This window comes from Bubalus kerabau, chromosome 16 (genome assembly GCF_029407905.1).
Source record: "Bubalus kerabau isolate K-KA32 ecotype Philippines breed swamp buffalo chromosome 16, PCC_UOA_SB_1v2, whole genome shotgun sequence".
In the NCBI taxonomy this organism is placed as follows: Eukaryota; Metazoa; Chordata; class Mammalia; order Artiodactyla; family Bovidae; genus Bubalus; species Bubalus kerabau.
Genome location: NC_073639.1, coordinates 20,131,700 through 20,158,558, shown reverse-complemented (window position 1 = coordinate 20,158,558; position 26,859 = coordinate 20,131,700). Strand labels below are relative to the sequence as shown.

Genomic DNA, 26,859 nt, shown 5'->3' with positions numbered 1-26,859 from the left:
GTGAGTAATCACACCATCGTGATTATCTGGGTTGTGAAGATCTTTTTTGTACAGTTCTTCTGTGTATTCTTGCCACCTCTTCTTAATATCTTCTGCTTCTGTTAGGTCCATACCATTTCTGTCATTTATCGAGCCCATCTTTGCATGAAATGTTCCCTTGGTATCTCTAATTTTCTTGAAGAGATCTCTAGTCTTTCCAATCCCGTTGTTTTCCTCTATTTCTTTGCATTGATCCCTGAGGAAGTCTTTCTTATCTCTCCTTGCTATTCTTTGGAACTCTGCATTCAGATGCTCCTATCTTTCCTTTTCTCCTTTGCTTTTTGCTTCTCTTCTTTTCACAGCTATTTGTAAGGCCTCCCCAGACAGCCATTTTGCTTTTTTGCATTTCTTTTCCATGGAGATGGTCCTGATCCCTATCTCCTGTTCAATGTCACTAATCTCTGTCCATAGTTCATCAGGCACTCTATCTATCAGATCTAGTCCCTTAAATCTATTTCTCACTTCCACTGTATAATCATAAGGGATTTGATTTAGGTCATACCTGAATGGTCTAGTGGTTTTCCCTACTTTCTTCAATTTCATTCTGAATTTGACAATAAGGAGTGCATGATCTGAGCCACAGTCAGCTCCTGGTCTTGTTTTTGCTGACTGAATAGAGGTTCTCCATCTTTGGCTGCAAAAAATTAATCAATCTGATTTCAGTGTTGACCATCTAGTGATGTCCATGTGTAGAGTCTTCTCCTGTGTTGTTGGAAGAGGGTGTTTGCTATGACCAGTGCATTCTCTTGGCAAAACTGTATTAGCCTTTTCCCTGCTTCATTCCGTACTCCAAGGCCAAAATGCCTGTTACCACAGGTATTCTTGGCATCCTACTTTTGCATTCCAGTCCCCTATAATGAAAAGGACATCTGTTTTGGGTGTTAGTTCTAAAAGGTCTTGTAGGTCTTCATAGAACCATTCAACTTCAGCTGCTTTAGCATTACTTGTCGGGGCATAGGCTTGGATTACTGTGATATTGAATGGTTTGCCTTGGAAATGAACAGAGATCATTCTGTCGTTTTTGAGATTGCATCCAAGTACTGCATTTTGGACTTTTTTGTTGACCATGATGGCTACTCCATTTCTTCTAAGGGATTCCTGCCCACAGTAATAGATATAATGGTCATCTGAGTTAAATTCACCCATTCCAGTCCATTTTAGTTCGCTGATTCCTAGAATGTCGACATTCATTTTTGCCATCTCCTGTTTGACCACTTCCAATTTGCCTTGATTCATGGACCAGGTTCCTATGCAATATTACTCTTTACAGCATCGGACCCTGCTTCTATCACCAGCCACATCCACAACTGGGTATTGTTTTTGCTTTGGCTCCATCCCTTCATTCTTTCTGGAGTTATTTCTCCACTGATCTCCAGTAGCATATTGGGCACCTACCGACCTGGGCAGTTCCTCTTTCAGTATCCTATCATTTTCTCTTTTCATACTGTTCATGGTGTTCTCAAGGCAAGAATACTGAAGTGGTTTGCCATTCCCTTCTCCAGTGGACCACATTCTGTCAGACCTCTCCACCATGACCCGCCTGTCTTGGGTGGCCCCACAGGGCATGGCTTAGTTTCATTGAGTTACACTGTGGTCCGTGTGATCAGATTGGCTAGTTTTCTGTGATTATGGTTTCAGTGTGTCTGCCCTCTGATGCCCTCTCACAATACCTACTGTCTTACTTGGGTTTCTCTTACCTTCAACATGGGGTATCTCTTCATGGCTGCTCAAGCAAAGCACAGCCGCTGCTCCTTACCTTGGTTGAGGAGTATCTCCTCACAGCCGCCCCTCCTGACCTTGATGGTGGAGTAGCTCCTCTTGGCCCTCCTGCGCCTGCACAGCCACCGCTCCTTGGACGTGGAGTTGCCCCTCTCGGCCATTGCCCTTCACCTCGGGCATGGGGTGGTTCCTCTCGGCCACCGCCCCTGACCTCGGGCGTGGGGTGGCTCCTCTCGGCCGCCACCCCTGACCTTGTGTGAGGGGTAGCTTCTCTCGGCCATGCTTCTGCATGGTCCGTCGTTGCCAGCTCGGTTCTAGTCTTGTTCAACTCATCCTTGCTGTACATTAGAATCAAGCTTTTGGAGTGCTTTCCTTGGCTGTTTGCACTGTCAAGGATCTAACATCATTTATGTTCAGTAATTCACCTCTTTTATTACTCTAAGCACAACTCCTAAGAAGTGCCTCCGACCAGGGAATCCTCGCTGAGCATTAATTAAACATCTTGGAGAGGTTTTTTTTTTTCTCCTATTGAAATGAGCATACTTTAATGCCAGTTTTTCCTTATGAAAATTTCTCATTCTCCGCTTATCCTTTGTGGTTACATCACCTGGCTATGTATCCTTACTGGCTGACATTTCTGGTACTCAGCTCAGCCTTAACACCCTCCCAATAATTCTGTGACTCTAAGTGGTCTTGTTTTACCTTAATTAAGCCAAGCCTGAGAGAATGCCTGTTTCTCTCACTGTACATTTTCCTTCTTTCCCAAGAACACTGCTTGATTCTTGCTCAGAACTCTTACATGAGATGCACTGTGAAACATGGTGCCTTTCCTTCTTCTGTTTTCTTAAGAGTTGGCATGTCTAATTAACCTGAGTTAAAAGAATAAGACATTTTTTTAGAGGGTTACTAGAAGTCATAGTAATCTTTTCTTTGCCTGGAAATAGGTTGTCCAGCATCCCAATGGAATCTAAGAATACAGATATTTCTTCACATTTTCCTTTAAAAAAAATCAAAGGGTAGGTGGCAGTCTAGAGGGTCTATTTCCTTGTGCCTTAATGACCTATGGTAGCCCAGATGTTGAAATGTTCTAAGTGGGGAAAGAATTTTCTTTCATCATCTTTTCTGCTAATGGTGTTTATTTGATGTAAATATTCAGTTCAAGCATGATAATGGGTGCCCGAAGGAATCGAAGTGAAAAAACAAGATTTTTAACATATTTTTCATTCCCGTATAATTTATGTTTTATGTGTTTCTGTTGGAAACTGAGAAAGCTTTTTTTTTTTTTTTTCCTGAAGGCAATTACTCTGCCTGGCCTTTTACTCTATTATGGGGCTTTCTTTCCTTTCAGATAACAATCCACAGACTCTTCAGGAGCTCAAGTTAAGTCATTAGTTGCTTGATAAGCGATCATTAGTGCAGAGCTTAATCTCCATTGGTTGTACGAAACTCCCCGACATCAAGTGATCCATTTTGTTGTTTCTGAGGCCAAGAATTACTATTTTCTCTTGGCATCATGCAGATTGTGTATTTCAATAGAATTCACAAATTTACAGCTCATATTGAAGTAGTTTATGCTGAAGACTAATTTCTCTATACAGTTGTTCAGTTTTTTTAAAACAATTTTTTCCACTGCTGCTTTCTGAATTTTTGTTCTGAACTCTTCTTAATTTTTTTTGGACACGCATCCAGAATGCAGAGTCTTTGTTCCCCCACCGGGGATAGAGCCCATGCACCCTGCAGAATCTGAACACAGAATCTGAACCACCAGACCACCAGGGAAGTCCCCAATTTTTTTTTTTTTTATTAAGAAAGAAAGAAAGAAAGAGAAGTCATTCAGTCATGTCCGACTCTTTGCAACCCTGTGGACTGTACCCACCAGGCTCCTCCATCCATGGGATTCTCCAGGCAAGAATACTGGAGTGGGTTGCCATTTCCTTCTCCAGGGGATCTTCCTGACCCAGGGATCAAACCTGGGTCTCCTGCACTGCAGGCAAATGCTTTAACCTCTGAGCCACCAGGGAAGCCAACATTAGATATGTTAGATATATTTGAATGGTATGTTCTGCTACAGAGATGATTAATGTTAATACTTTGTTCTTTTAATGTATTTTTTCCTTCAGGGATAGTTTGTGACATATTGTGAGTGTTTTCTTTTTTCTGTATTTATTTCTTTGGTTTTATTTTTTGGCTGTACGGGGTCTTCGTTGCTGTCTGTGGGCTGTCTCTAGTTGTGGTGATCAGAGGCTACTCTCGTTTAGGTGTGTGGGCTTCTCGTTGCCATGGCTTCTCTTTTGTGGAACGCAGTCTCTGGGCACTTGGGCTCGGTAGTTGTGGCATGCGGGTTCTAGAGCACAGGGTCAGTGGTTGTGGCACAGGGGCTTATTTGCTCCGTGGCATATAGAATCCTCCTGAACCAGGGATTGAACCCATGTACCCTGCATTGGCAGGTGGGTTCTTATCCACTGGGCTACCAGGGAAGTCCATTGAGAGTTTTTTTCTGAACATTTATTAATGTTAACAATAAAGACAGGTTCAACTATTATCTTTCTATGTAAGTGACTACAACCATAATATCCAGCTTTGTTCTCCTTTCTTCTTAAATTCAGATCCATAAGAAATGTTAACAACTAGGTGAACTTGACTTAGTGAAATCTGAGTTTTCTGTCAAGTCTAACCTTGGAAAATATTGATAATTGAATTCCACAAAAATTTTGATTTTATCTAATTACAAGCTTTTCCCCATCAAACTTTTGATCAAAACCATTTAAGGTATAAGGTACTAGCTAGAATTTTCCATCAGAAGGTCAGTACTATATAGCTCCCCATAGCTACAGCACCCTTACATAATAAATAGTCACATCAAAAAATATATAAGATTTATAGAAGCGGAGACTTTTATCAGATTCTATGAAATGGGAAAGATGTGTGTCTGTGCACATGCCATGTACACACACACACACACACTCATGCACATGGATAGACATACAATGGCAAGCCAACACTGGGAAGTTCCCCGGACAGTTAAGGAATAGTGAGAGACACTGTGATGTCATAGATAAAATGTAGGAACCTGGTATAAATTACTTAACAACTTATGGCTCACTTTTATCCTATCTATATGTTAGGACAGCATTCTCAAGTTTGGGGCTTCCCTGGTGGCTCAGAGGTTAAAGCGTCTGCCTGCAATGCAGGAGACCTGGGTTCGATCCCTGGGTCGGTAAGATCCCCTGGAGAAGGAAATGGCAACCCACTGCAGTATTCTTGCCTGGAGAATCCCATGGACGGAGGGGCCATGGGCTACAGCCCTCGGGGTCGCAAAGAGTCGGACATGACTAAGCGACTTTCTCAAGTTTACTTCCACTTTCAGTCATTGAAATAATATTTGTTTGCCAGTGGAAAAGGTGGTGCTTAAGGGGAAGAATAACGTTTTTGGCTGGAGAGCAGGTGGTACAAATTTTCTGGGAAAGAAAAAACATTGTTTACTTTTCACTTTTATCAATAGTTAGAGTTCTAAAGAGGGCTATAACCAAATGTACTCTGAAGGGATTTATAAAGAGATTGAATGAAGGCTGGCTTTAGTAGGCCAGTCAAAATGCAGAAACACCATGAATACTTGATACATCGAATGATGTATATGTAATACATTATGTATATTACAAGAGACAACAGTCACAACTCAGATGGAAGTTCCTATTGGGCATATGTGCTGGAGAGGCTGGAGAATTTTATGCTGGGAGGATTTTATGCTAGTTATGACCCAGTCCTTTATTTACGCATCTAATAATTAACATGTGAGTTCAGCATGCCATCAACTACAAATTTCACTCTTAAATAATCAACAGTCTCTATTTTCCTGGAACAAAAGGATGATTGTTGATGACCAGGAAACAAAAGCTAATCTTTTAAAGTAGAAGAGCTATCACTCAGATTAAGGTAATTGTTTAATAAGTAAAGACTTGGTTGAGTATCATACTAGTTGATGTTAAAAAATGATGAAAGATTTTTTTCTCTTCAGTTATGGGTTTAATTACTGACTAATTCTTGTAAAGTATAATTGTTAGGTAACTCACTATCTAAGAATCTGAAGTTGTATTCTGTTGTCCAGAACAAATATCTGATTTTTCACCTTGACTTGGAAGGTCGTATGGAGTCTCACTCCAATTCACCTCTTCAAATGTATTTCCTTTGACTTCCTTCATTACTTTCCAGTTGGTGACTCCTCTTAGGCTTTCTCGTCCTTGGATGGTATAATTTATGCTGGGTCTATATTAGCTGGAATAGCCTCCTTCTTCCTATTCAAATCATATTCACTCTTCAAGAATAACCTCAATTCCCCACCCCACCCCCCATCCAAAAACCTCCATTTGCAGCAGTCTTTATCCTGTCTTATTTATTATTCATTTATTCATAATCCACAAATACTTGAGTACTGCCTATGTTACAGGTACTCTCCTCACCTAAACGTGAATTTTTATTGCATGTATAGTTATATCCAAGTAGTTATACTGAGTTTGTAGTTTAATGTTTATTTTACTTCTGCTCTAAACCTGAACCCACAGTAACAATAATTATGTCTTTTTTTAAAAAAGGAAATCATGAAATAGTGTAAGATACAAAGAATTACAAGGATGGTTCTGTGTCTTCTGTTGGCTACTTAGTTCTTGGGTAATTGAAATCAGTGGACATTTATTAAACTTCCATCGTGTTAACTGCAATATTAGGCACTGTAGGAGATAAACGAATGTATTTTATGTATGTGTTATGTATATGCATTTAAAAAAATCACTTTGCTGGGCCAACAATCTAGAAAAAAGGTATTCTGAAACCTCTAGAGGATTTAATGTTTTAGCTTCATATGATTTCATCCAAATTTTTGGATATGTGTTTATATGCATTTTTCTGAGGAGAGAGTGCATAGCTTTTAGATGTTAAAGGTGTTATTGATCATTTAAAAAAAAAGATTAAAGAGCTCATGTTTTCAATTTGTATAAAACAAGCACCCAAGTAAAGAACAGAAGCCTTGGAAGAACAACAATACTCTAAGCTGGGTTTTGTCTGCATACACTCAGATTTCCTCTTTCATGTGATAATGATTCTTAATGTTTTCTATAGGGAGAATAGAAGGAATAGTTATTATTTCCTGTGGCAGAGTAGATTGAAATTTTTGTGTTTTTTTTTGGTTGATGGTTTAGGAAGTATTCTTTACCTTCAGAATGCATTACCAGAAGTAGTGCATTTTTAACCTCCTCCAGGGTTTCTTGCTCAGGCAGTCCCTCTTGTTTGGAGCTAAGGCTCAGTGAAGTTCAGTTTTTGGGTTTCACTTGGCCTGATCTCAGACAGCCAGTGCCTCTCCAGTGGGTCCAGCCTGGCCACGTCCTCGCTGCTTCTCTTAACTCATCATCCCCACCCTTGTGGGCAGGTTCAACTGTGAGAAGAGGGGAAAAACTCATTAGTTCAGTTCAGTCGCTCAGTCTTGTCTGACTCTTTGCTACCCCATGGACTACAGCATGCCAGGCTTCCCTGTCCATCACCAACTCCCAGAGTTTACTCAAACTCTTGTCCATTGAGTCGGTGATGCCATCCAACCATCTCATCCTCTGTCACCCCCTTACCCTCCTGCCTTCAATCTTTCTCAGCATCAGGGTCTTTTCTAATGAGTCGGTTCTTCCCATCAGGTGGCCAAAGTATTGGAGTTTCAGCTTCAGCATCAGTCCTTCCAATGAATATTCAGGACTGATTTCTTTAGGATGGACTGGTTGGATGTCCTTGCTGTCCAAGGGATTCTCAAGAGTCATCTCCAACACTACAGTTCAAAAGCATCAATTAAAAAAAAAAAGGCATCAATTCTTCAGTGCTCAGCTTTCTTTATAGTCCAACTCTCACAGCCACACATGACTCTGGAAAAACCATCACTTTGACTAGATGGACTTTTGTTGGAAAAGTAATGTCTCTGCTTTTTAATATGCTGTCTAGGTTGGTCATAACTTTTCTTCCAAGGAGCAAGTGTCTTTGAATTTCATGGCTTCAGTCACCATCTGCAGTGATTTTGGAGCCTAAGAAAAGAAAGTCTGTCACTACTTCCACTGTTTCCCCATCTATTTGCCATGAAGTGATGGGACCAGATGCCATAATCTTAGTTTTCTGAATGTTGAGTTTTAAGCCAGCTTTTTCACTCTCCTGTTTCACTTTCATCAAGAGACTCTTTAGTTCCTCTTCACTTTCTGCCATAATGGTGGTGTCATCTGCATATCTGAGGTTATTGATATTTCTCCCGGCAATCTTGATTCCAGCTTATGCTTCATCCAGCCCAGTGTTTCTCATGATGTACTCTGTATATGTTAAATAAGCAGGGTGACAATATACAGCCTTGATGTACTCCTTTCCTGGTTTGGAACCAGTCTGTTGTTCCATGTCCAGTTCTAACTGTTGCTTCATTAGCACATATCTAAATAGAGCATCTGGGTTTCCTAGGTGGCACTAGTGGTAAAGAACTCATCCACCAGTGCAGAAGACATAAGAGACATGGGTTTGATCCCTGGGTCTGGAAGATCCCCTGGAGGAGGGCATAGCAATGCACTTCAATATTCTTACCTGGAGAATCCCAAGAACAGAGGAGCCTGGCAGACTAGTCTTTAGGGAGGCAAAGAGTCAGACATGACTGAAGGAACTTAGCACGCAATATACAAAAATATAATATCTATATAAAGTAGCTGAAAGCCCTGAGGAATCAAGGCACCAGGCTTGGTATTCAGGTCCTTGAGAGTCATGGATAAGGTTTCGATTCCCTATGAGGTCTGCTGGGGTTAGGTTGTCATTGGAGTCAACGTAGATTGAGGGGAGTGCTGGCAGCCTGCCTGCTGATAGGACCTGCTGTTAACCTGAGATGCCAACTAGGAGGTAGAATGTGACACAAGGCTGGGGTCACCCTCCATGCCTCCATTACAGGGCTGGGCTGTTCCTTCCTTGCCGTGTAAGAAAGGAGCATTGGAACTTCAGAGCTACTAATTACATGATAAACCTACGTCATTCTAAGTGCTCAGAGAGTTAGAACTTAACCATTATTATTTAGTCTTTTGTCCCAAATAATGTTTCAGTCAGTCTCTGGGAATTTTGCAATGAATGTCTTTTAAAAATCTTATATATTACTTTAAATGTTCCAGAGTAATTCTCTTTCTCCACTTTGTGCCAAACAGGGTGGGATTCCAGATGACCTAACCTTTTACTAAAACAGATTTTTAAATGGCTTGTTCCAAGGAATATTTATGTTTGAAACTTCATGATCATATTAAGATCAAATCACATGGAGATAAAAGTGCTGTATTTCCTTCATTCTTGAGAATCATCTGCAGTGGATGCCATGCTATGGCTGTATTTTCCTTAAGGAATGATGATTTTGCTGTCCCGATGGTTGGGAGTGCCACTTGCTGGACAGTCCTCTCTGGGAGAACCTCTTGTTGCCCAGGTCACGGCCACTCCCGGGGCATTATACACACAGTGTTCTTTGCAGAGAGGGGAGTGTTACAAAAGCCCTGTTTTCTCCAAGATTGACAACGTCAGGAGCCATTCCATCTTCAGTGCTCCACAGAGCCGAGACAGAGACTGGGTCTTACTGGGCTTTCTCCTTCCCTACCCCATAGGGAGTGATCGCAAAGACCCTTCTCAATATACATCCTGCACAGAAATCTGTTTCGGAGTCTCCTTCCCAGAGAACTTGCCTTGAGATGCTGTCATTGTCTTTAAGAAGCACCTATCTTTTTACTATCAGCTTTTCTAGAGATGAGATTAGAGATCATTTATTAGATGGGACCCTACTTCAGAAATGTTTGAATTGAAAAAATATGCTTTGTACATTCAAACAAACTGTGCTGAGTCCACAGGAGAGCTGTAATTGCTGGCTGCGTGATCATGTTTTTGATGCTCATTTGCTAAGTTGCGTCCAACTCTATTGTGACCCCATGGACTAGCCTGCAAGCCTCCTCTGTCCATGGAATTTCTCAGGTAAGAACACTGGAGTGGGTTGCCATTTCCTCCTCCAGCGGATCTTCTCTACCCAGAGACTGGACCTGCATCTCCTGCATTAGCAGGTGAGTTCTTTACCACTGAGCCACCAGGGAAGCCCAGGATCATGTTGTGGTTGTTGTTCAGTTGCTCAGTCGTGTCCGACTCTTTGTGACCCCATGGACTGCAGCACGCCAGGCCTCCCTGTCCATCACCGACTCCCGGAGCTCGCTCAAACTCATGTCCATTGAGTCGGTGATGCTATCCAACCATTTTATCCTCTGTCATCCCCTTCTCCTCCTGCCTTAAATCTTTCCCAGCATCAGGGTCTTTTCTAATGAGTCAGCTCTACACATCAGGTGGCCAAAGTATTGGAGCTTCAGCTTCAGCATCAGTCCTTCCAATGAATATTCAAGATTGATTTCCTGTAAGATTGAGTTGTTGAATCTCCTTCCAGTCCAAGGGACTCTCAAGAGTCATCAGTTCTTTGGCAGTCAACCTTCTTTATGGTCCAACTCTCACATTCATACATGACTACTGGGAAAACCATAGCTTTGACTATATGGATCTTTGTTTGCAAAGTAATGTCTCTGCTTTTTTTTTTTTTTTAATATTCTGTCTAGGTTGGTCATAGCTTTTCTTCCAAGGAGAAAGTGTCTTTTAATTTCACAGCTGCAGTCACCATCTGCAGTGATTTTGGAACCCAAGTAAATAAAGTCTGTCACTGTTTCCATTGTCCCATGATCATGTTAGCTGTGACTAATCCCAAGCAATTAGAAGCCTTTCACCAAAACTATCATCTGAGGAAAGTTTAAAGATTATTCCTCCCATTTTTCACTGCAGTTTTCTCTTGATATGCTCTCCTAGCTTGATCTGAACTCATGGTCTTAAGCCCATGCCTTATATCATCAGCCCTGCCCTTTCTTAAGATTCTAATTTGCATATTCATCTGTCTGCCAAATCATTATCTTTGCTATCCCACTGCCGTCCCAAACTTCAACACTGAGTGAATCATCTTCCCTTCCAGCCAACCCTGTCTTATGTCCAGTCTCAGTTAGTAGCTCCACTACTCTGACATTCCAAACCCAAAACCTGTGAGTCATTCAAGCCTCTTCCTGCTTTTTCATTCTACATATCAGACAGTCAATGCGACCTGCCAATTTTTCTGGGAAATGTTACTCCAATAAGTAACACTGTTACTACTTTGGAATTCCTATTACTACTTCTTCAAACCTGAACTATGTACTGTAGCACATGAACTATCTATTATAATAATGTTTGATTTGTTTTGTTACCTTCAGTCTTGCTTCCTTTAAATATATTCTCTTCAGGGTGGTCAAGATATCTAAATCAAATGCAAATTTTGATTGTGCCTTGCACTTCTGAGCCCAGTGAGCAGTAAGTTCTATCAAGCAAGGTTTTCCATGACAACTCATTTATCATTGATCATACCACTTTCATAACACTTTCGGGCTTCCCTTGTGGCTCAGCTGGTTCAGAATCCGCCTGCAATAGGGAGGCCTGCGTTTGATCCCTGGGTTGGGAAGATCCCCCGGAGAAGGGAAAGGCTGCCCACTCCAGTATTCTGGCCTGGAGAATTCCATGGACTGTATAGTCCATGGGGTCTCAAAGAGTCAACTGAGCGACTTTCAATTATACCACTTTTACCCCCTTTCTCCAACTTGATGTGCTGGTAAAATTGAAGTGCTTGGAGTTTACCTGAATGCTTCATAATATTTCTTGCCTCCATGCCTTCCCCCACTATTTTCCTATGCTTGAAAGGCCCTTTCCCCCTTTCTAAAATTGGCTAACTTTAATCACCCTTTAAGGTAATCAATTTTTGTCATCTCCTCTAGGATGCTTTCTCTACCTACAGACCTGGATATCCAAACTAGTTTAGCATTTACAGTATTGGGCTTCCCTAGTGGCTCAGTGCTAAAGAATCTGCTTGCCAATGCAAAAGACATGATTTTGACCCCTGGGTGGGGAAGATCCCCTGAAGAGGGGAATGGCAACCCACTCCAGTATTCTTGCCTGAAGAATCCCACGGGCAGAAAAGCCAGGCAGGCTACAGTCCTTGGAGCAAAGAGTCAGACACAACTGAGTGACTAACACACACTTTACTGCTTATTTAGTATATTATCAACATTCCCAGTATTCTTTTTGTGGTCTTTGTCCTGGAATCCAGTTCTCGTTCTCTTCCTAACATCTTGAGAAAATTGGATACTTAACAGTTGTGGAATTTAATCTTTTCAAAACTGAACTCCTGACTTTTCTCTTACATCATCTCTCCCTGTCTCCCTCAGTTGAATAAACAGTAAACTGGCTCTTGCCATTTCAGGCCCAAATCTTTGACATCATCCTTGACACTTCTCTTTCTTTTATAACTAACATCCAATTCAGCAGAAAATCCTTTATCTTCAAAATATACATTCCCTCTCTCTCCATTTCTGTCATCTTGGGTTACTGTAGCAATATTCCAATTGTTTCCCCAAGCCCATGCTTACCCAAGCAAAGTCTTTCTCAGTATGGTAGCCAGAGTGTAGCTTTAAAAATCTAAACCAGAACAGAATGGACAGTACTGCAACCTCAGCAGTTAGGAACAAAATGAAATGAGGTGGATATTAAAGAAGACTTAAAAGACAAAGAAATATGAGAGTGAAAAAGGAAAGAACTTATTCCCATTAAAAATGGAATAGTGGTTACATTTAGCAGAAGGGAGGAGATTGTGTTTGAGTAGAGAAATGTAAAAGATTCCTTTCTCTGTTTGGAAAGACTGGCTGAAAGGTACACAAGAATCTTTTGTTATTATTACAACCATTCTGTGACTCTAAAATTATTTCAAAATAAAAAAAAATTTAATTGTAAAAAAAATAAATAAAATAAAAATCTAAACCAGTTTACCTCCTTTTTGTGCTCAATATGTTTCAAATAGATTTTCCAATGAAAGCTCAAGTACTTGCCCAAGTCCATACCTCTTGCCACTGTCCCCTACTCTCATGTTCCCTCACTTCCTGAATTTCTGGCTGAATTAGAGCCTCTTTGGGGCCAGTGGTTAAGACTCTGTGCTCCCACTGCAGGGGGGTAGGGAGACAGGTTCGATCCCTGGTCTGGGAATTAAAATCCCACATGCCATGCAGCAAGGTCAAAAGGATTAAAAATAGAGCCTCCTTGCCTTTCCCAGCAAGCTTTTCCCATACAAGGGTCTTTGTATTCCTTGTTGCCTCTGCCTGGAAAACTGTTTCTTCAGGCACTGTCTCACTCTCTTCCTTTAGGACTTTGCTTCAATTTCAGTTCAGTTCAGTTCAGTCGCTCAGTCGTGTCTGACACTTTGCGACCCCATGAATCGCAGCACGGCAGGCCTCCCTGTCCATCACCAACTCCCGGAGTTCACTCAGACTCACGTCCATCGAGTCAGTGATGCCATCCAGCCATCTCATCCTCTGTCGTCCCCTTCTCCTCCTGCCCCCAATCCCTCCCAGCATCAGAGTCTTTTGCAATGAGTCAACTCTTCGCATGAGGTGGCCAAAGTACTGGAGTTTCAGCTTCAGCATCATTCCTTCCAAAGAAATCCCAGGGCTGATCTCCTTCAGAATGGACTGGTTGGATCTCCTTGCAGTCCAAGGGACTCTCAAGGGTCTTCTCCAACACCACAGTTCAAAAGCATCAATTCTTCGGTGCTCAGCCTTCTTCACAGTTCAACTCTCACATCCATAATGACCACTGGAAAAACCATAGCCTTGACTAGACGGACAAATGTCACCTTATTAGTGAGGTCTTTCTTGTCTATCTCTTGTAAAATAGAGGTTAACTTCGCAAGTACTGTCTTCATTGTTTCCCATGGTAGTTTGTTTTGTCAGTCATACATTTTTTTTTTCGCTACTTTAGTTATGTCCCAACTTCCTGGGTTGTTTCTTTTTTTTCCTTTTTTCCATGCTGTGTCCTTAGAATAATGACTGACACTTAGTAGGGGCTTAATGTATTTTTGATGAATGTGTGAGTGAACGAAGGAACCAGGAATAAACTCCAATTATGTTTCTGCTTACCATGTGTAATGTTGGGCAGATGATTTCACTTCTCTGAGTTTTACTCCCTTTCTTTGTGAACAGAGGCTGATAATAATGGTGCCTGCCATATTTTTCTCAAAGGTTGTTGATGAGATGCCAGTGTGATATTCATAGACGATGTTGTGAGTCCTTACTATGCCTTGTGCACAATATAAATTTTAATCTTCACAATGATCATAAGAGGTATGTTCTACGATCATTTCCATTTTGATGATTTGGAGGGGAAAAAAAAAAAAGAACTAAGGCATATGCATGTCTTGAAGTCACCTAGAGAGTAAATGAGAGGATTCAAACCTGTATAGTTGTGACCACATCAGTATTGACCGGCAGCCCTGAGTATGTGTCTCCTCATTCAGGGCCTGTACTTTGTGAAAATGACCCCAGATAGGAATCTTACAGGTTTGTATTAGACACTGTTTTTCAGTTGGATCTTATTTTGATATTTTAAAAATTTTGTGCTGAATTTTCTCAAATTATTTTTTCCATCTACAAAGGCTACAGTATGACTTTTCTCTTTTTATCTGTTAATGTAGTAAATATACAACTAAGGGCTTCCCAGGTGGCGCCCTGGGAAGGAACCCGTGGTCAAGAACCCGTCTGCCAAGGCAGGAGACATAAGAGACACAGGTACACTGGAGAAGGGCATGGCAACCCATTCAAGTCTTCTTTCCTGGAGAATCCCACAGAGAGGAGCCAGGCTGGCAACAGTCCACAGGGTTGCAAAAAGTCAGACATGACTAAAGCAACTTAGCATGTGTGCATGCACACAAGTAAACTTCCTGATGCTGACCATCTTTTCAAGGACAAATTTAATTTTATTCTGTTAACACTCTACTTAGTAAAATTTAATATTTTTGAAATTAGTATTTATGTTCCTATAAGAGATTGCTACATGATTTTCTTTCCTAGGTTATCATTACATAGTTTTGATGTTAGATTTTGGCGCCCATGAATTAGAATAATACTGTAATTACCATAAGGATTTGTAAATTTCCTAAATTTTTGGTAAAAACCTTCATAAAGAATTCAGTCTTTTAATGCATGTCTGTGTTAGTTGCTCAATAGTGTCCAACTCTGCAATCCCATTGACTGTGCCCGCCAGGCTCCTCTGTCAATTGGATTCTGCAGGCAAGAACATTGGAGTGGGTTGCCATTTCCTTCTCAAGGGGATCTTCCCAACCCGGAGACTGAACCCGGATTTCCTGCATTGCTGGTAGATTCCTTAGTAATCTGAGCCACCAGGAAGCCCCTTTTATTACATATATTTTGATTAATCTTTAATTAAGTTTTCCTTATTTTCATGAACCCATTTTGATAATTTTTTTAGAAAATCAGTGTTCAAATAGATTTGCATGAACATATAATTTACAAAAATTATACTCTAATGGCCTTTTTGTATTTTAATACATATATATGTAATCTGACATTTTGCTTTTTAGTTTTGATCAGATTTATTTTTCAAAGCTATATCTCTTAGTTATACTAATTACCTTTTTCTACTTTATTACTCTTTTTATCTTTAGTAATACTGAATTCTGCTTTTAAAATGATTTTATAGATTCTTGAGATTAATAAATAGTAAAGTATTTCAATCTAATTATTTTCTGTGAGAGTCTATAGAATTCTATGTTATGCTTTTGCCATAATGTTTTTTTAATGACATGTAATTTTCAAATTGATTTTCTTTTATACCAGCTCTATTTAAAAGGGTAATTTACATTTTCAAGTGTATAATTCTTTTTATTTTCTATTTTTATTGCTTTTTAATTCAACAGCATTGATATTATTTTAATTCAATATTATTCAATTCAATCATCCAATATTATTGATATTATTGATTTGTGGTTATAGCATGTGGCATATAGAATCTGGTTTCCTTTTTGTGTAATTTTTTTTGAGACATTAGGTTTAGCACATTGATGCTTTAGGCGTATAAGCAACCTCTTAGGAATGCCCTCTGTATTTATTTTCTATGTGCTATGTCTATGAGGTAGAATGTTTCATCTATCCCTGGTTAATCTAATGTACATACACACTACCTAAAACATTGTTCATTGTGTTTTAAAATTTACCACAGGCAGTGGTGTGCTAGAGCCAGCTCGAATTGGCTGAGCCAATGGTTAAATATGCAGAAATTTTGTGAGCCAGATGTTAAAACACTGTGACTTGAAATCAGTATGGTGAGGTACTTACATAACAGAAATTGCAGAGGCTACAAGATGACGGTGGTGGTGGTGGTGTTTTGAGAACTAGCTAACTCACACACCCAAACCACAGCCCTACTCATGTTTATGTTTAAATTTCTGAGCACAGTTTAAGATTTTTAAATGACTCCTTGTTTTTCTATTAGATTTTCCTTTATATAATTTGAAGCGATATTGTTATATATTGGAAACTATATTCTTAGAAGCATAAAGCTTCATATCCTCTTACAGATTGTAACTTTCATCCATATCTATTATCTTTGTATTGCTTAGAATTCTAATTGTATTTTTGTCTTGAATTCTAATTTTATGGTATTATTATTACTATACTCATATTTGCTTAGCATATCTTTTCTTGTACTTTCATTTTCAAGCTTTTTGTAACATTTTTGTTTCACTTTTTACAAAAACCATATTAAAAAAACATTATCTGTTATCTTTCTGCCTCTCTATTTTTAAAACTCAATCCAAGTGTCTTTTAGTAATCAAATGTAGTTTTTAATCACATCTTTTCATGTATGGGTGAATGTGCTTGTATATTTAGATTTACTACTGCTACGTTACTTTTTATGTGTGAACTTCTTATTGTGATTTCTTTGTTTAATTTTCTCCTTTTATGCTTACCATTACCTTCTGTTAGTTTGCTTAAGTTTTCTTTGCCTCATTTTACTTTATTTTATTTTTAAGCTTGAAAATTATGATATATCCAGGATTTTTTTTCTATAGTGAACTTTTGATTTCTGCAATTAATCATCATGAAGTGCTGCCTGTTCACCAAATAAAGTAATAATCTTAGCATGAGTTTTCCTCTTCTTTTCTCACAATATTTACCACGTGGAATTTATCTGTGATTTTCCTTCCACACTGCTATCTGGAAAAGTACATATTAGGTCAGGAGTTGCCTGGTGTTAAGGTTGGGACTGGTATGACTGTGATGGGGCATGGGAGAAATTTTGATGATTATAGCTGTTTTCTGTTGTTGTTGGAGCAATTTCATGGATGTATACAGTTATCAAAACTCTGCATATCATATACCTAAAATGGGTATGTTTTATCACTTTATTATATCAATAAAATTGATTTTAAAAGTATAGTGGGGGGATGTCAGAAAGAACCAGAAATCATTAGCAAGATGTAGAGAAGGCCCAATTAAAAATTGCATCTCAAAAAATTATAAGGGAACATTTTTTCCAACAATACTATGTAGCTTGGAATTGGACACTGGCAAAATAAAAGGATCAGAAAGGTGAAATGTGGAGAAAACTCAGTGGAGGAAGATTTCGATTCTCTTTAGGATAGTATTACAGTGGCCGACTGGGACACCTGCTGGAGAGGGAAGCAAGTGCGGGTGAGAGTCTGATAGTTCTGAGTGTGTGTGTGTGTGTGTGTGTGTGTGTGTGTGTGTTATGGGGGCAGTGTAATTGTAAAGAAGTGAAAAAATCCAACAAAGATGTGATATGTGCTCGTTATGTACCTAGTATGCTTTTTTGTTTTGGATTTCAGTAATGAACAAGATAATTAAACTTTCTACCACAAGAATCTTACATTTTTGCAAAATTAAATGAATGAATGAGATTTATTAAAAAAACTTAAAAAAAATGTGGCGGTTATTTATACCCAAGTGTGAATATGACATGTGTTGGGCTCCATGATTTCTTATATCCCATATTTTTCTTTTTCCTGGATAACTTTTTTTTCATTTTCCTAGAATGTATTTTCACATTATTATTTCACAGACATTCAGTGGATTTTAAATTTTCTGAGGTCTGGTAGGAAGAATGTTCTTTATCCTCTTTCTCAAATACTAATGTCCTTCTGTACTATGGTTTCATCCTCACCACTTTTTGGAACAAAGTGCTTTTGGAAACTAAGCTAGAGGAATACATCTTATTGACCATTTCTGGACAGTAGGTTAAGTATTAAAGTTGTGCTACTCTGCAGAAGCTGTCTACTTATACCTGCCCTAGAGTTAGCCTTTCTTAAAAACATTTACCCAAAACATTTTTCAACAACTCTTACACCAAATGATAAAAAATGCACATGCTGTGTAGAACTATTATCGAAGAGTGGTAAGAGCACCGTTTGTATATGCCCTTTAGCTACATATATGCTTCATTGTCTGGAGAAGGAGATGGCTATCCACTCCAATATTCTTGCCTGGAGACTTCCATGGGCAGTAGAGCCTGGCGGGCTACAGCCCATGGGGTCACAGAGAGTCAGACACGCCTGAACGGCTACCATGCATACACACACACATGCATCATTGTTGTCTTTGAAGATAAACTACCTTAGGTGTTTCTATATTCATTTTCTGTAATAGCATCTGTCTAGTTAAGGCCTTTTGAGTTGTCATGGCAACTAAGGTGTCCAAAATTTATAACTACCTTTGTCCTTGACAGTGTGATATTTAAATGACTGTGATGTGTTTGGAAGCATTTCAGTATAGTTAAGCAATTTAAGTACTCCAAGAACTTCATGTTGTTTTATTTAAAATATATATATGTATATTATTTTATAGGTCTTATACGAAATAGCATTTTTTGAATACTAAAAACATCTTACTTAATCATTTATTTTTGTTGTTTTGATAAACTGTTGTGATTCATAGGCCTTAAAAACATATTGTGTGGAGTCATGAAAATTAAATGCCAACTTCAAATCTTGTTTTAATTTTTATTTATTTATTTTATTTTAATTGGAGGCTAACTACTTTATAATATTGTGGTGGTTTTTGCCACAATATATTCACATATATTCACATGAATCAGCCATGGGTGTACATGTGTTCCCCATCCTGACCCTCCCACCCACCTCCCTCCCCATCCCACCCCTCAGGGTCATCCCAGTGCACCAAATCTTGTTTTTAAATGGAAGTAATTTTTAAAAGTCACCGTAGTAACTCGTGGTAAGATAGTTCACACTGGATTTTTTTAGCCTTAATATTGAACACAGATTGTGTGTTTAAGAAATTTCTTATTTGAAAGTTTCATAATATTGGTGTCAGTTGAAATCAGCTTGAAAGAAGTTACTGAAAAAATGCCAGTACACTTAATGGCAGGACAATTCAAGATGTTAAAGATACCACTTTCTCAACTCTACTGAAATTGGGACTGCTTATGAAATCCATACGTGTCAGAGGCTGGCCTGTGGGTCAAATCCATCAACAGTCTATTTTGATAAGTAAAGTTGTATTGGATACACGCATTCATTCATGCGTTGTATATGGCTGTTTTCACATTGTGTCAGCCTTATTAGATAGTTGAAACAGAGACTACAAGATTTATAAAGCATGACGTTTACTATCTGACCCTTTACAGAATGTTTACTGACTCCTGCTATATACAATAGGGACAGTTTTGTTTACAATTTCCTCCCGTTACTTTCACACCATTATCAAATGACTCACTTTTCTCTGAGTACACAAGTCCTTGTCAGGCTCTTTTCTCCACCTAAAGTGTTGTTTTTCCTTTTGTTCATATCTAAAATCTATCTGTTCTTCAAGATATGATTCAATTGAAGTGTTTAGTTCCAAAGTCTCGTCCAACTCTTTGTGACCCTATGGACTATAACCCACTAGGCTTGTCTGTCCATGGGATTTCCCAGGCAAGAATACTGGAGTGGGTTGCCATTTTCTTCTCCAGGGGATATTCCCCACCCAGGGATCAAACCCACATCTCCTGCTTGGCAAGCAGATTCTTTACCACTGAGCCATCAGGAAAGCCCCATGATTCCATTAACCCATCCTTTATGAAGCTCCACAATTAAAAAAAAAAAAAAGCAATATTACCTAGACACATGTCTCTTATACTCCCTTAATGCTGCTGCTGCTGCTGCTAAGTCACTTCAGTCATGTCCGACTCTGTGTGACCCCATAAACAGCAGCCCACCAGGCTTCCCCGTCCCTGGGATTCTCCAGGCAAGAACACTGGAGTGGGTTGCCATTTCCTTCTCCAGTGCATGAAAGTAAAAAGTGAAAGTGAAGTTGCTCAGTCGTGTCCGACTCTTAGCGACACCATGGACTGCGGCCCACCAGGCTCCTCCGTCCATGGGATTTGCCAGGCAAGAGTGCTGGAGTGGGATCCATTGCCTTCTCTGATCACATAGTTGGTTCTTCCTGAAACCAGCCCACATCCTTGGGTGGAGTCCAAAAGTCACCTCATGATCATAATAAAAGATCTCATCACTCTCAAAGACTCCTTATTGCCCTCATCACTAGAAATTCCTAGGGTTTTAGGAGCTGTGGGCCAGAAATGAGAATGAAGACCAAATATATATTACAAATCACAATATCCCAGATATCATCCTCACTTGCCTATTCAAGAATATCACTCTGACAATCGTTCCCCTCTCTTGTGTGTGTGTTAATTGCTCAGTTGTATCCAAGTCTTTGGGACTCCATGTACTGTAGCCTGCTAGGCTCCTCTGTCCATGGAATTTTCCAGGCAAGAATACTGGAGTGGGTAGCCATTTCCCTCCTCAGGGGATCTTCCTGACCCAGGGATTGAACCCGGGTCTCCTGCTTTGCAGGCAGATTCTTTACCATCTGAGCCACCAGGGAAGCCCTATTTAAGAGTGTCCCTCTGACAATTGTCCCCCTCTCTTCCACAATCAGTTTTTACCGCAGCATACAAATGTGCTCTTATTTCCCTCACTTTCTACCATCTATTATCACCTTTTGGAGCAATATTCTTCAAAACATTGTCTGCACTAGCAATTTAGAATCCTTTCCCTTTCTCTGCTGCCCATTTCATGTAGGCTTCTGCCTCCATTACTCCCTCTAAGTGCTCTTTTCAGTGTGACCCATGACCTTCATGTTGCTAAGCACACTGGTAAGCACTCAGTCTGTGTCTTCCTTGACCTGTCAGCACATCTGACATGCTCTTCATTTCCTTTTCCTGAATGTACTTTTCTCACTTGACTTCTAGAACATCACCCTTCTTAAAGTTGCAACCTTGTCCTTCTTACCTGTTTTCTTTTTCCTGTATCATTTAGCCACTCTTTAATGAGATATATAATCCATTTACTTATGTATACTATATATAGTCCATCTTTCTTCCTGAAACCAAGGTGCTTCTGTGTTCACTGATTTGCTTTGTGAACAGGAATGCCTCGGTCATACCGAAACATCCAGCAAGTAGTAAGTACTCAATAAATGCATACTAAATGGTTAAGGACAGCCATGTAATCTTACATTTTTTATATTCCACATAAGCATTCAACCTTGGTCTGCCCTCGGTTTTAGTTTTTTTTTTGAGTGACTAGCTGAATATGTGTACCAAATAAACCAATACTTATAGCCCTTCTTTTCTTGCAGAGCCTATTTAAGTTTATTTTAAATGTGTGACTGGGCAGGTAAATAATTAAGCAGAATAAAGCAAAAGAAAACAGCAGTACGCTAGATTGTTTTTCCTCACTGAGAAAAACTACTATTGGTATAGAATAGGGGCTTCCCAGGTGCTGCTGCTGCTGCTGCTGCTAAGTCACTCAGTTGTGTCCAACTCTGTGCGACCCCAGAGATGGCAGCCCACCAGGCTTCCCCGTCCCTGGGATTCTCCAGGCAAGAACACTGGAGTGGGTTGCTATTTCCTTCTCCAATCCAGCTGGTGCTAGTGGTAGAGAAACCACTTGCCAATGCAGGAGACTTAAGAAACACGGATTCAGTCCCTGGGTTGGGAAGACCCCCTGGAGGGATGGCAACCTACTCTAGTATTCTTGCCTAGAGAATCCCATGGACAGAGGAGCCTGGCAGGCTATAGCCCGTAGGGTCACTAAGAGTCGGACCCAACTGAAGCAACTTAGCACGCAGAATATTTACAATTGTTTTCACGAGTCAGTCCAGAATTAAAGCTACTGGAGCCACCCCATGTGTGCATTGTCCCCTTTTCACGATGTCTGACTCGTAGGCAGTGACACAGATAGTATTGCTGCCCTAAGTTCAGGGAGTGCCCTGCAGTGAGACCCTGTCTCAGGAGTCCAAAAAAATCAGCTTCAACTCTGATAACCCTTTGACAGTAGGGCTTGGATTTAGTCTTTTTTATTCTTGGATCTAGGTATGCAGGTCATGTACGAAGGACACTTCAAAGATGCTGACTGTTAGGGCCTTTCATGACCATATGCAAACAGTGTGCCGGGATTAAACCCTGCTTCCATAGTTCTCCACAAATATGACTTTATAAGGAAGTGGACAGTTTATTTCATCGCTACACTTCTGGTCTCAGAAAGTAATTAACTGGTTTCAGCCAGTTTTATCTAACAGGTACTTTGTAGGGGTCAAATGAGATGATGTTTGTGAAAGGACTTGAGTTCTGTTTCACATCACAACAGTTTCAAACATGTTTGTCTGTTTTTTTATTGAAGTACAGTTAATTTACAACATCTTGTTAATTTCTGCTTACAGCAAAGTGATTCAGTTACACACACACACATGTATATAAATAAACACATGTGTTCTTTTTTATATTCTTTTCCATTATGGTTTACCTGAAGATATTGAATATAGTTCCCTGTGCTATGCAGTAGGACCTTGATGTTTACCCATTCTGTGTATACTATTTTGCATCTATTAATTCCAAACTCCCAGTCCATCCCTCTCTCACCTCTCTCTCCCTTGGCAACCACAAATGAAAGACCTGTTTGTAAACTATCAGAGAGCAATGACTTTTTATGATTCACATGGGATGGATCAGCTGCTTTCTATAGTAAGGACCTCCACTTCTCAACCAGAGTTTATTATTTCTTGCATCTCTCTTCTACCTGTGCAACCTGGATTGTGAGGTAGAATTTTGATAGCCACATGTATGACATTTATCTGAAGCAAGTCACTTAACCTCTCAGAACCTCAACTTCTTCACTGTAAAAGAAGAGTTATATCTCTCATATAAAGATATTGCCAGGATGGAATATGACAATGTATGTGAAATAATTTTGTAGACTTAAAAGCACTTGGTAAACAATTCCTACTCTAATTAGTATTGCCATCATGAGTGATAATTATATTAAATGTTAACACGGAGTCTTACTCAAAGAGAAAGTTACAGAGTATTTTACCTTTTTGGATCTTCTTTACTCTCCTGGATTATACACACTCACATTCTTAGTAAAGTTATTGATCCACAGAAGTATGGAATGTCGAAACTTCCAAAGCTGTTATGAAAATCTGTCTGTCAGCCAGAAAACCACTTCAGTTCTTTTGCCAAATTAACAGAGCTGTAAAAATATCCTCAGTTAACACTGGTTTTTATTATCATTATTTGTTAGAAGTCTTTGAGGTCATTTCCTACTTATTCTACCATACTTGGCATGGAGCATTCTGACTAAAGCTGTTAGTTGTCCTTGACTTACACCAGGGCAGGACAGTGAAAGTCTGACTGGTAAGATTTTAACATCCTGCGTGTGTGGAGACTCACTGATGCAAAAGCCCAGGATTGAAATTCTCATTGCTTACTCAAGCAGCTTCATGAGGCCTCATTAACAATCGTATCACCCTTTGTACTGCTTGGTCCCAGCTCAGGAAATCCTGTTTCTTGAACAATGTGGAGTGGGGGGATCCTACAACTAAAAAGGAAGTAGGGAATTTAAAAGAGTTTGAGTGTTACTTATGAAATCCTCAAATGATGTTTCAGTTAACAGTGATATAAAGACTGAAGACATCTATTCAATGTCTATAGAAGTAGCTACTTCTGTTGTAAATTATATTAATAGTCAGTTTATATGCATTAAGGTATTTGGCTGCTTCAGCTTTTCATTAATATGTCTTTGGAATTCAGTCAATTCAAGAACCTAATATAGTGGAAAGGACTTGGGCTTTGTTATCAGACAAACCTGGTCTCAGATCGTGGCTGTCTTGTACTTCCTGTGGGGCCTGGGCGGCTCACCCAAAAGTTGCCAACCCTCCGTCATAGGATTGTTCTGATGATTAAATGAGATACACATTTCTAAGTAATTAACAGAGTGACTGTGAAAAAGTTGGTGCTCAATAACTGTTAATTCTCTTCCCTTTCTTTCCCCCTACTAGTCCACTTGTGTTTTTAATGGATCCTCTTTACTCTGGGTTGTATTGTAGGAAGTATTCTGGATGGATGGCTGCTGGAAACCCATTGCCATAGCCAGCTCTTCTTCGATACTGAAAGATTTACTCTGGCATTGAGTAATGAGAATTTTGGTAAGAAAAACTAGATGAAGATAGTATATGGACTTTTCTTAAAAGGTCATTTGTGTCTCAGATACTTCATAATAATTTATATGGTTCTTCTCTGGAGATTTTGGGATGTCACAGATGTCTGTTGACATGTGGGTTATTCTTATTTTGAAAATAAATAAACTAGGTTTTTAAAGTCTATTAACACCTTGATGTGCTCTTCATGTTGTTTTTCACTTATCTCACTCTATTTTGTTCCTTAAATGTCTAATCAATAAGTTGTGTAGTCTTTGAAAACAAGGTCTAGCTGTTATTCATTCTTTCAGTGTGAATAACATGGAGCACAGATTCTTAGAAGTTAAGTCAACACTGCTCTTTGGGGACTTCCCTGGCGGTTCAGTGGTTACAACTCTGCCTTCCAATGCAGGGGGCTGTGGGGTTGATCCCTGGTTAGGGGGCTGAGATCCCATGGCCAAAAACTAGAAAAAGCATTGCTCTCTGAAACTATAAAGATTTTGACCACATGAAAGAGGCAGGCAGAAATATCAAAACCCCAGGAAGTTCTGAGATAAGTAATCTTCCTAAATCACCCAGAAAATGTATTATATATCAAGTCTTAAGATAGCATAGAGTATATTTGGTTGGTTCCATTTCTATTCAGTTTGTCTCCAAATGATATTAATATGTAATTAATTTTCATATTGTTATGTGGAATTATTATATAACTAGCATACCTATATTAGTAATTCATATAACTAACATGAAATATGTTGGACAATTAAAAAGGAAGAAAGAAAAAAAGAAGAAAAAAGGAAATAAGGATGAGAAGGAAGTTAAGGATAATAGAAACAAATTATATTACCATATAGGTAAATTAGTAAATAACCATATTTTCTATGCATCATTATTATTGAAATGTATCTGGAGAAATATGTATTAAAAAACTTTTCATGTAGGAGACAAAGTTGAAGGTAGGGGAGAAAGCAAAAAAGATACATTCTAATTTCATTAATTCCAATAAGGAATTCTGAAAGTTTGATATATTTACATTTTGGAACCTAAAAATATGATAAGGTATCATTTTGAATCTCAGTTTTTCACTGAGAAGTTTAACCACTTTGTCTGTGATTTTATTTTTCAGAAACCATATTTGAGAAGTACTTCCATCCAGTGCTACTTGTGTTTACTTCTGAACAGTCATTTTTTAACAGAGGCTGGCATTCATGTCTTCATTTTGGGGTAATTTTATTTTTCAGCATAGAATCATCATGTTAATAACCAGGATCATTGTTCTTCAATATCTTCTCTATTAAATTGGTTCGTGTTCATTGCTTAAATCTTTAGGTTCTCAGTATGTGGGATGTGGTAGCAGATTATGGAGATTCAGAGGAGGTTTGGTAAACATCCTACAGAGAATTTCTATATTCTTATAAAATTCCAAATGAGTATTACATCCTGCAAATAAATTGGACTTCTTGGTATCTGACTAAACTTGGAAGGAAACTCTTTATTAACATCCTGTGTCATTTTGACACCAGTAAGAAAATAGATATTGAGGGCTTACCCATGTTACTTTTTTGTTTTATCTACCCCTGGCATTGACTCTTCCTATCCTTTGAGCCCCATCTTAGTTCAGTTTGAAACATTTGTTTCTCCATTTAGGCCTTTTGATTTTCCTCCTAATAAACATTCATATTTTGCCATGCCTATTAACTTTTTCCTTCTCTGTTAGAAGCAACTAATATACTGCACTCACCCCACCTGTAGTTTTGCCATCTGACTTGCAGTTCAGTTTTATTCTGCCAATGCCTTCATATTATGGGGAACCATAGATTTGTGCAGGTAACTCCTCTTCTCAAAAACAGAAGAGTTTTGGCTTGCATGCTTCTGTCCTGGATCCATCAGGGAGCAACTATTTTTCCTGAAGCTCTAAGAATTATTCTGCAGTTACTTGGTCAGTGTGTGTATCTTTTGTCCTGATATTAAATTTCCATTTTACAAAACTAAGTAAGTTGTATGATCTAGTTTTGTGACTAGGCCCGAGTCCATAATGTTTATGGAGAAAGCTGCTATAAGGTGCATGTAAGGGGAATATATTTACTGTCAAAATCCTTACATGAAAAAGGTGATTGCTTATTTAATGATTTTACCCTCTTAGACTTAAAAGTCTGATGGGACTTCTACTTAAAGGAAAGTAAAATTTATTCAAAAACATATTCTGGGCACAGTCACATATCAAGCAATGTTTTTCTTTCAATGTGATAAATTGCACCAGCTTTTCTATAAATTTGGAGAAGGCGATGGCAACCCACTCCAGCACTCTTGCCTGGAAAATCCCATGGACGGAGGAGCCTGGTAGACTGCAGTCCATGGGGTCACGAAGAGTCGGACACAACTGAGCGGCTTCACTTTCACTTTCCACTTTCATGCATTGGAGAAGGAAATGGCAACCCACTCCAGTGTTCTTGCCTGGAGAATCCCAGGGACGGGGGAACCTGGTGGGCTGCTGTCTATGGGGTAGCACAGAGTCGGACACGACTGAAGCCACTTAGTAGTAGTAGTATATATAAATTATCCCTCTGAATTAGATTTTTCTGTAATCCAGGTTGGTCATCAAGCTAGTGTAAAGCACCAAAATTGTACTATATGTTCAGTGTTTATATTCATCCATGAGGCACAAAGGCAAAGATAGCAC

The 26,859-nt window shown here is 39.2% G+C and overlaps 1 protein-coding gene across 2 annotated transcripts in view; it reads left to right on the top strand.

Annotated features, from left to right (window-relative positions):
* The window catches only part of IL15 (interleukin 15), a 93,776-nt gene that overhangs the window by 51,831 nt on the left and 15,086 nt on the right, over nucleotides 1-26,859 (top strand). For both annotated transcript variants that reach the window (XM_055550265.1, XM_055550263.1), the window contains exons 2-3: nucleotides 24,090-24,188; nucleotides 25,306-25,403. In XM_055550265.1, coding sequence (XP_055406240.1) covers nucleotides 24,177-24,188; nucleotides 25,306-25,403 — 110 coding nt within the window. In that variant the 5' untranslated portion in view covers nucleotides 24,090-24,176. The remainder of the gene's footprint in view (nucleotides 1-24,089; nucleotides 24,189-25,305; nucleotides 25,404-26,859) is intronic.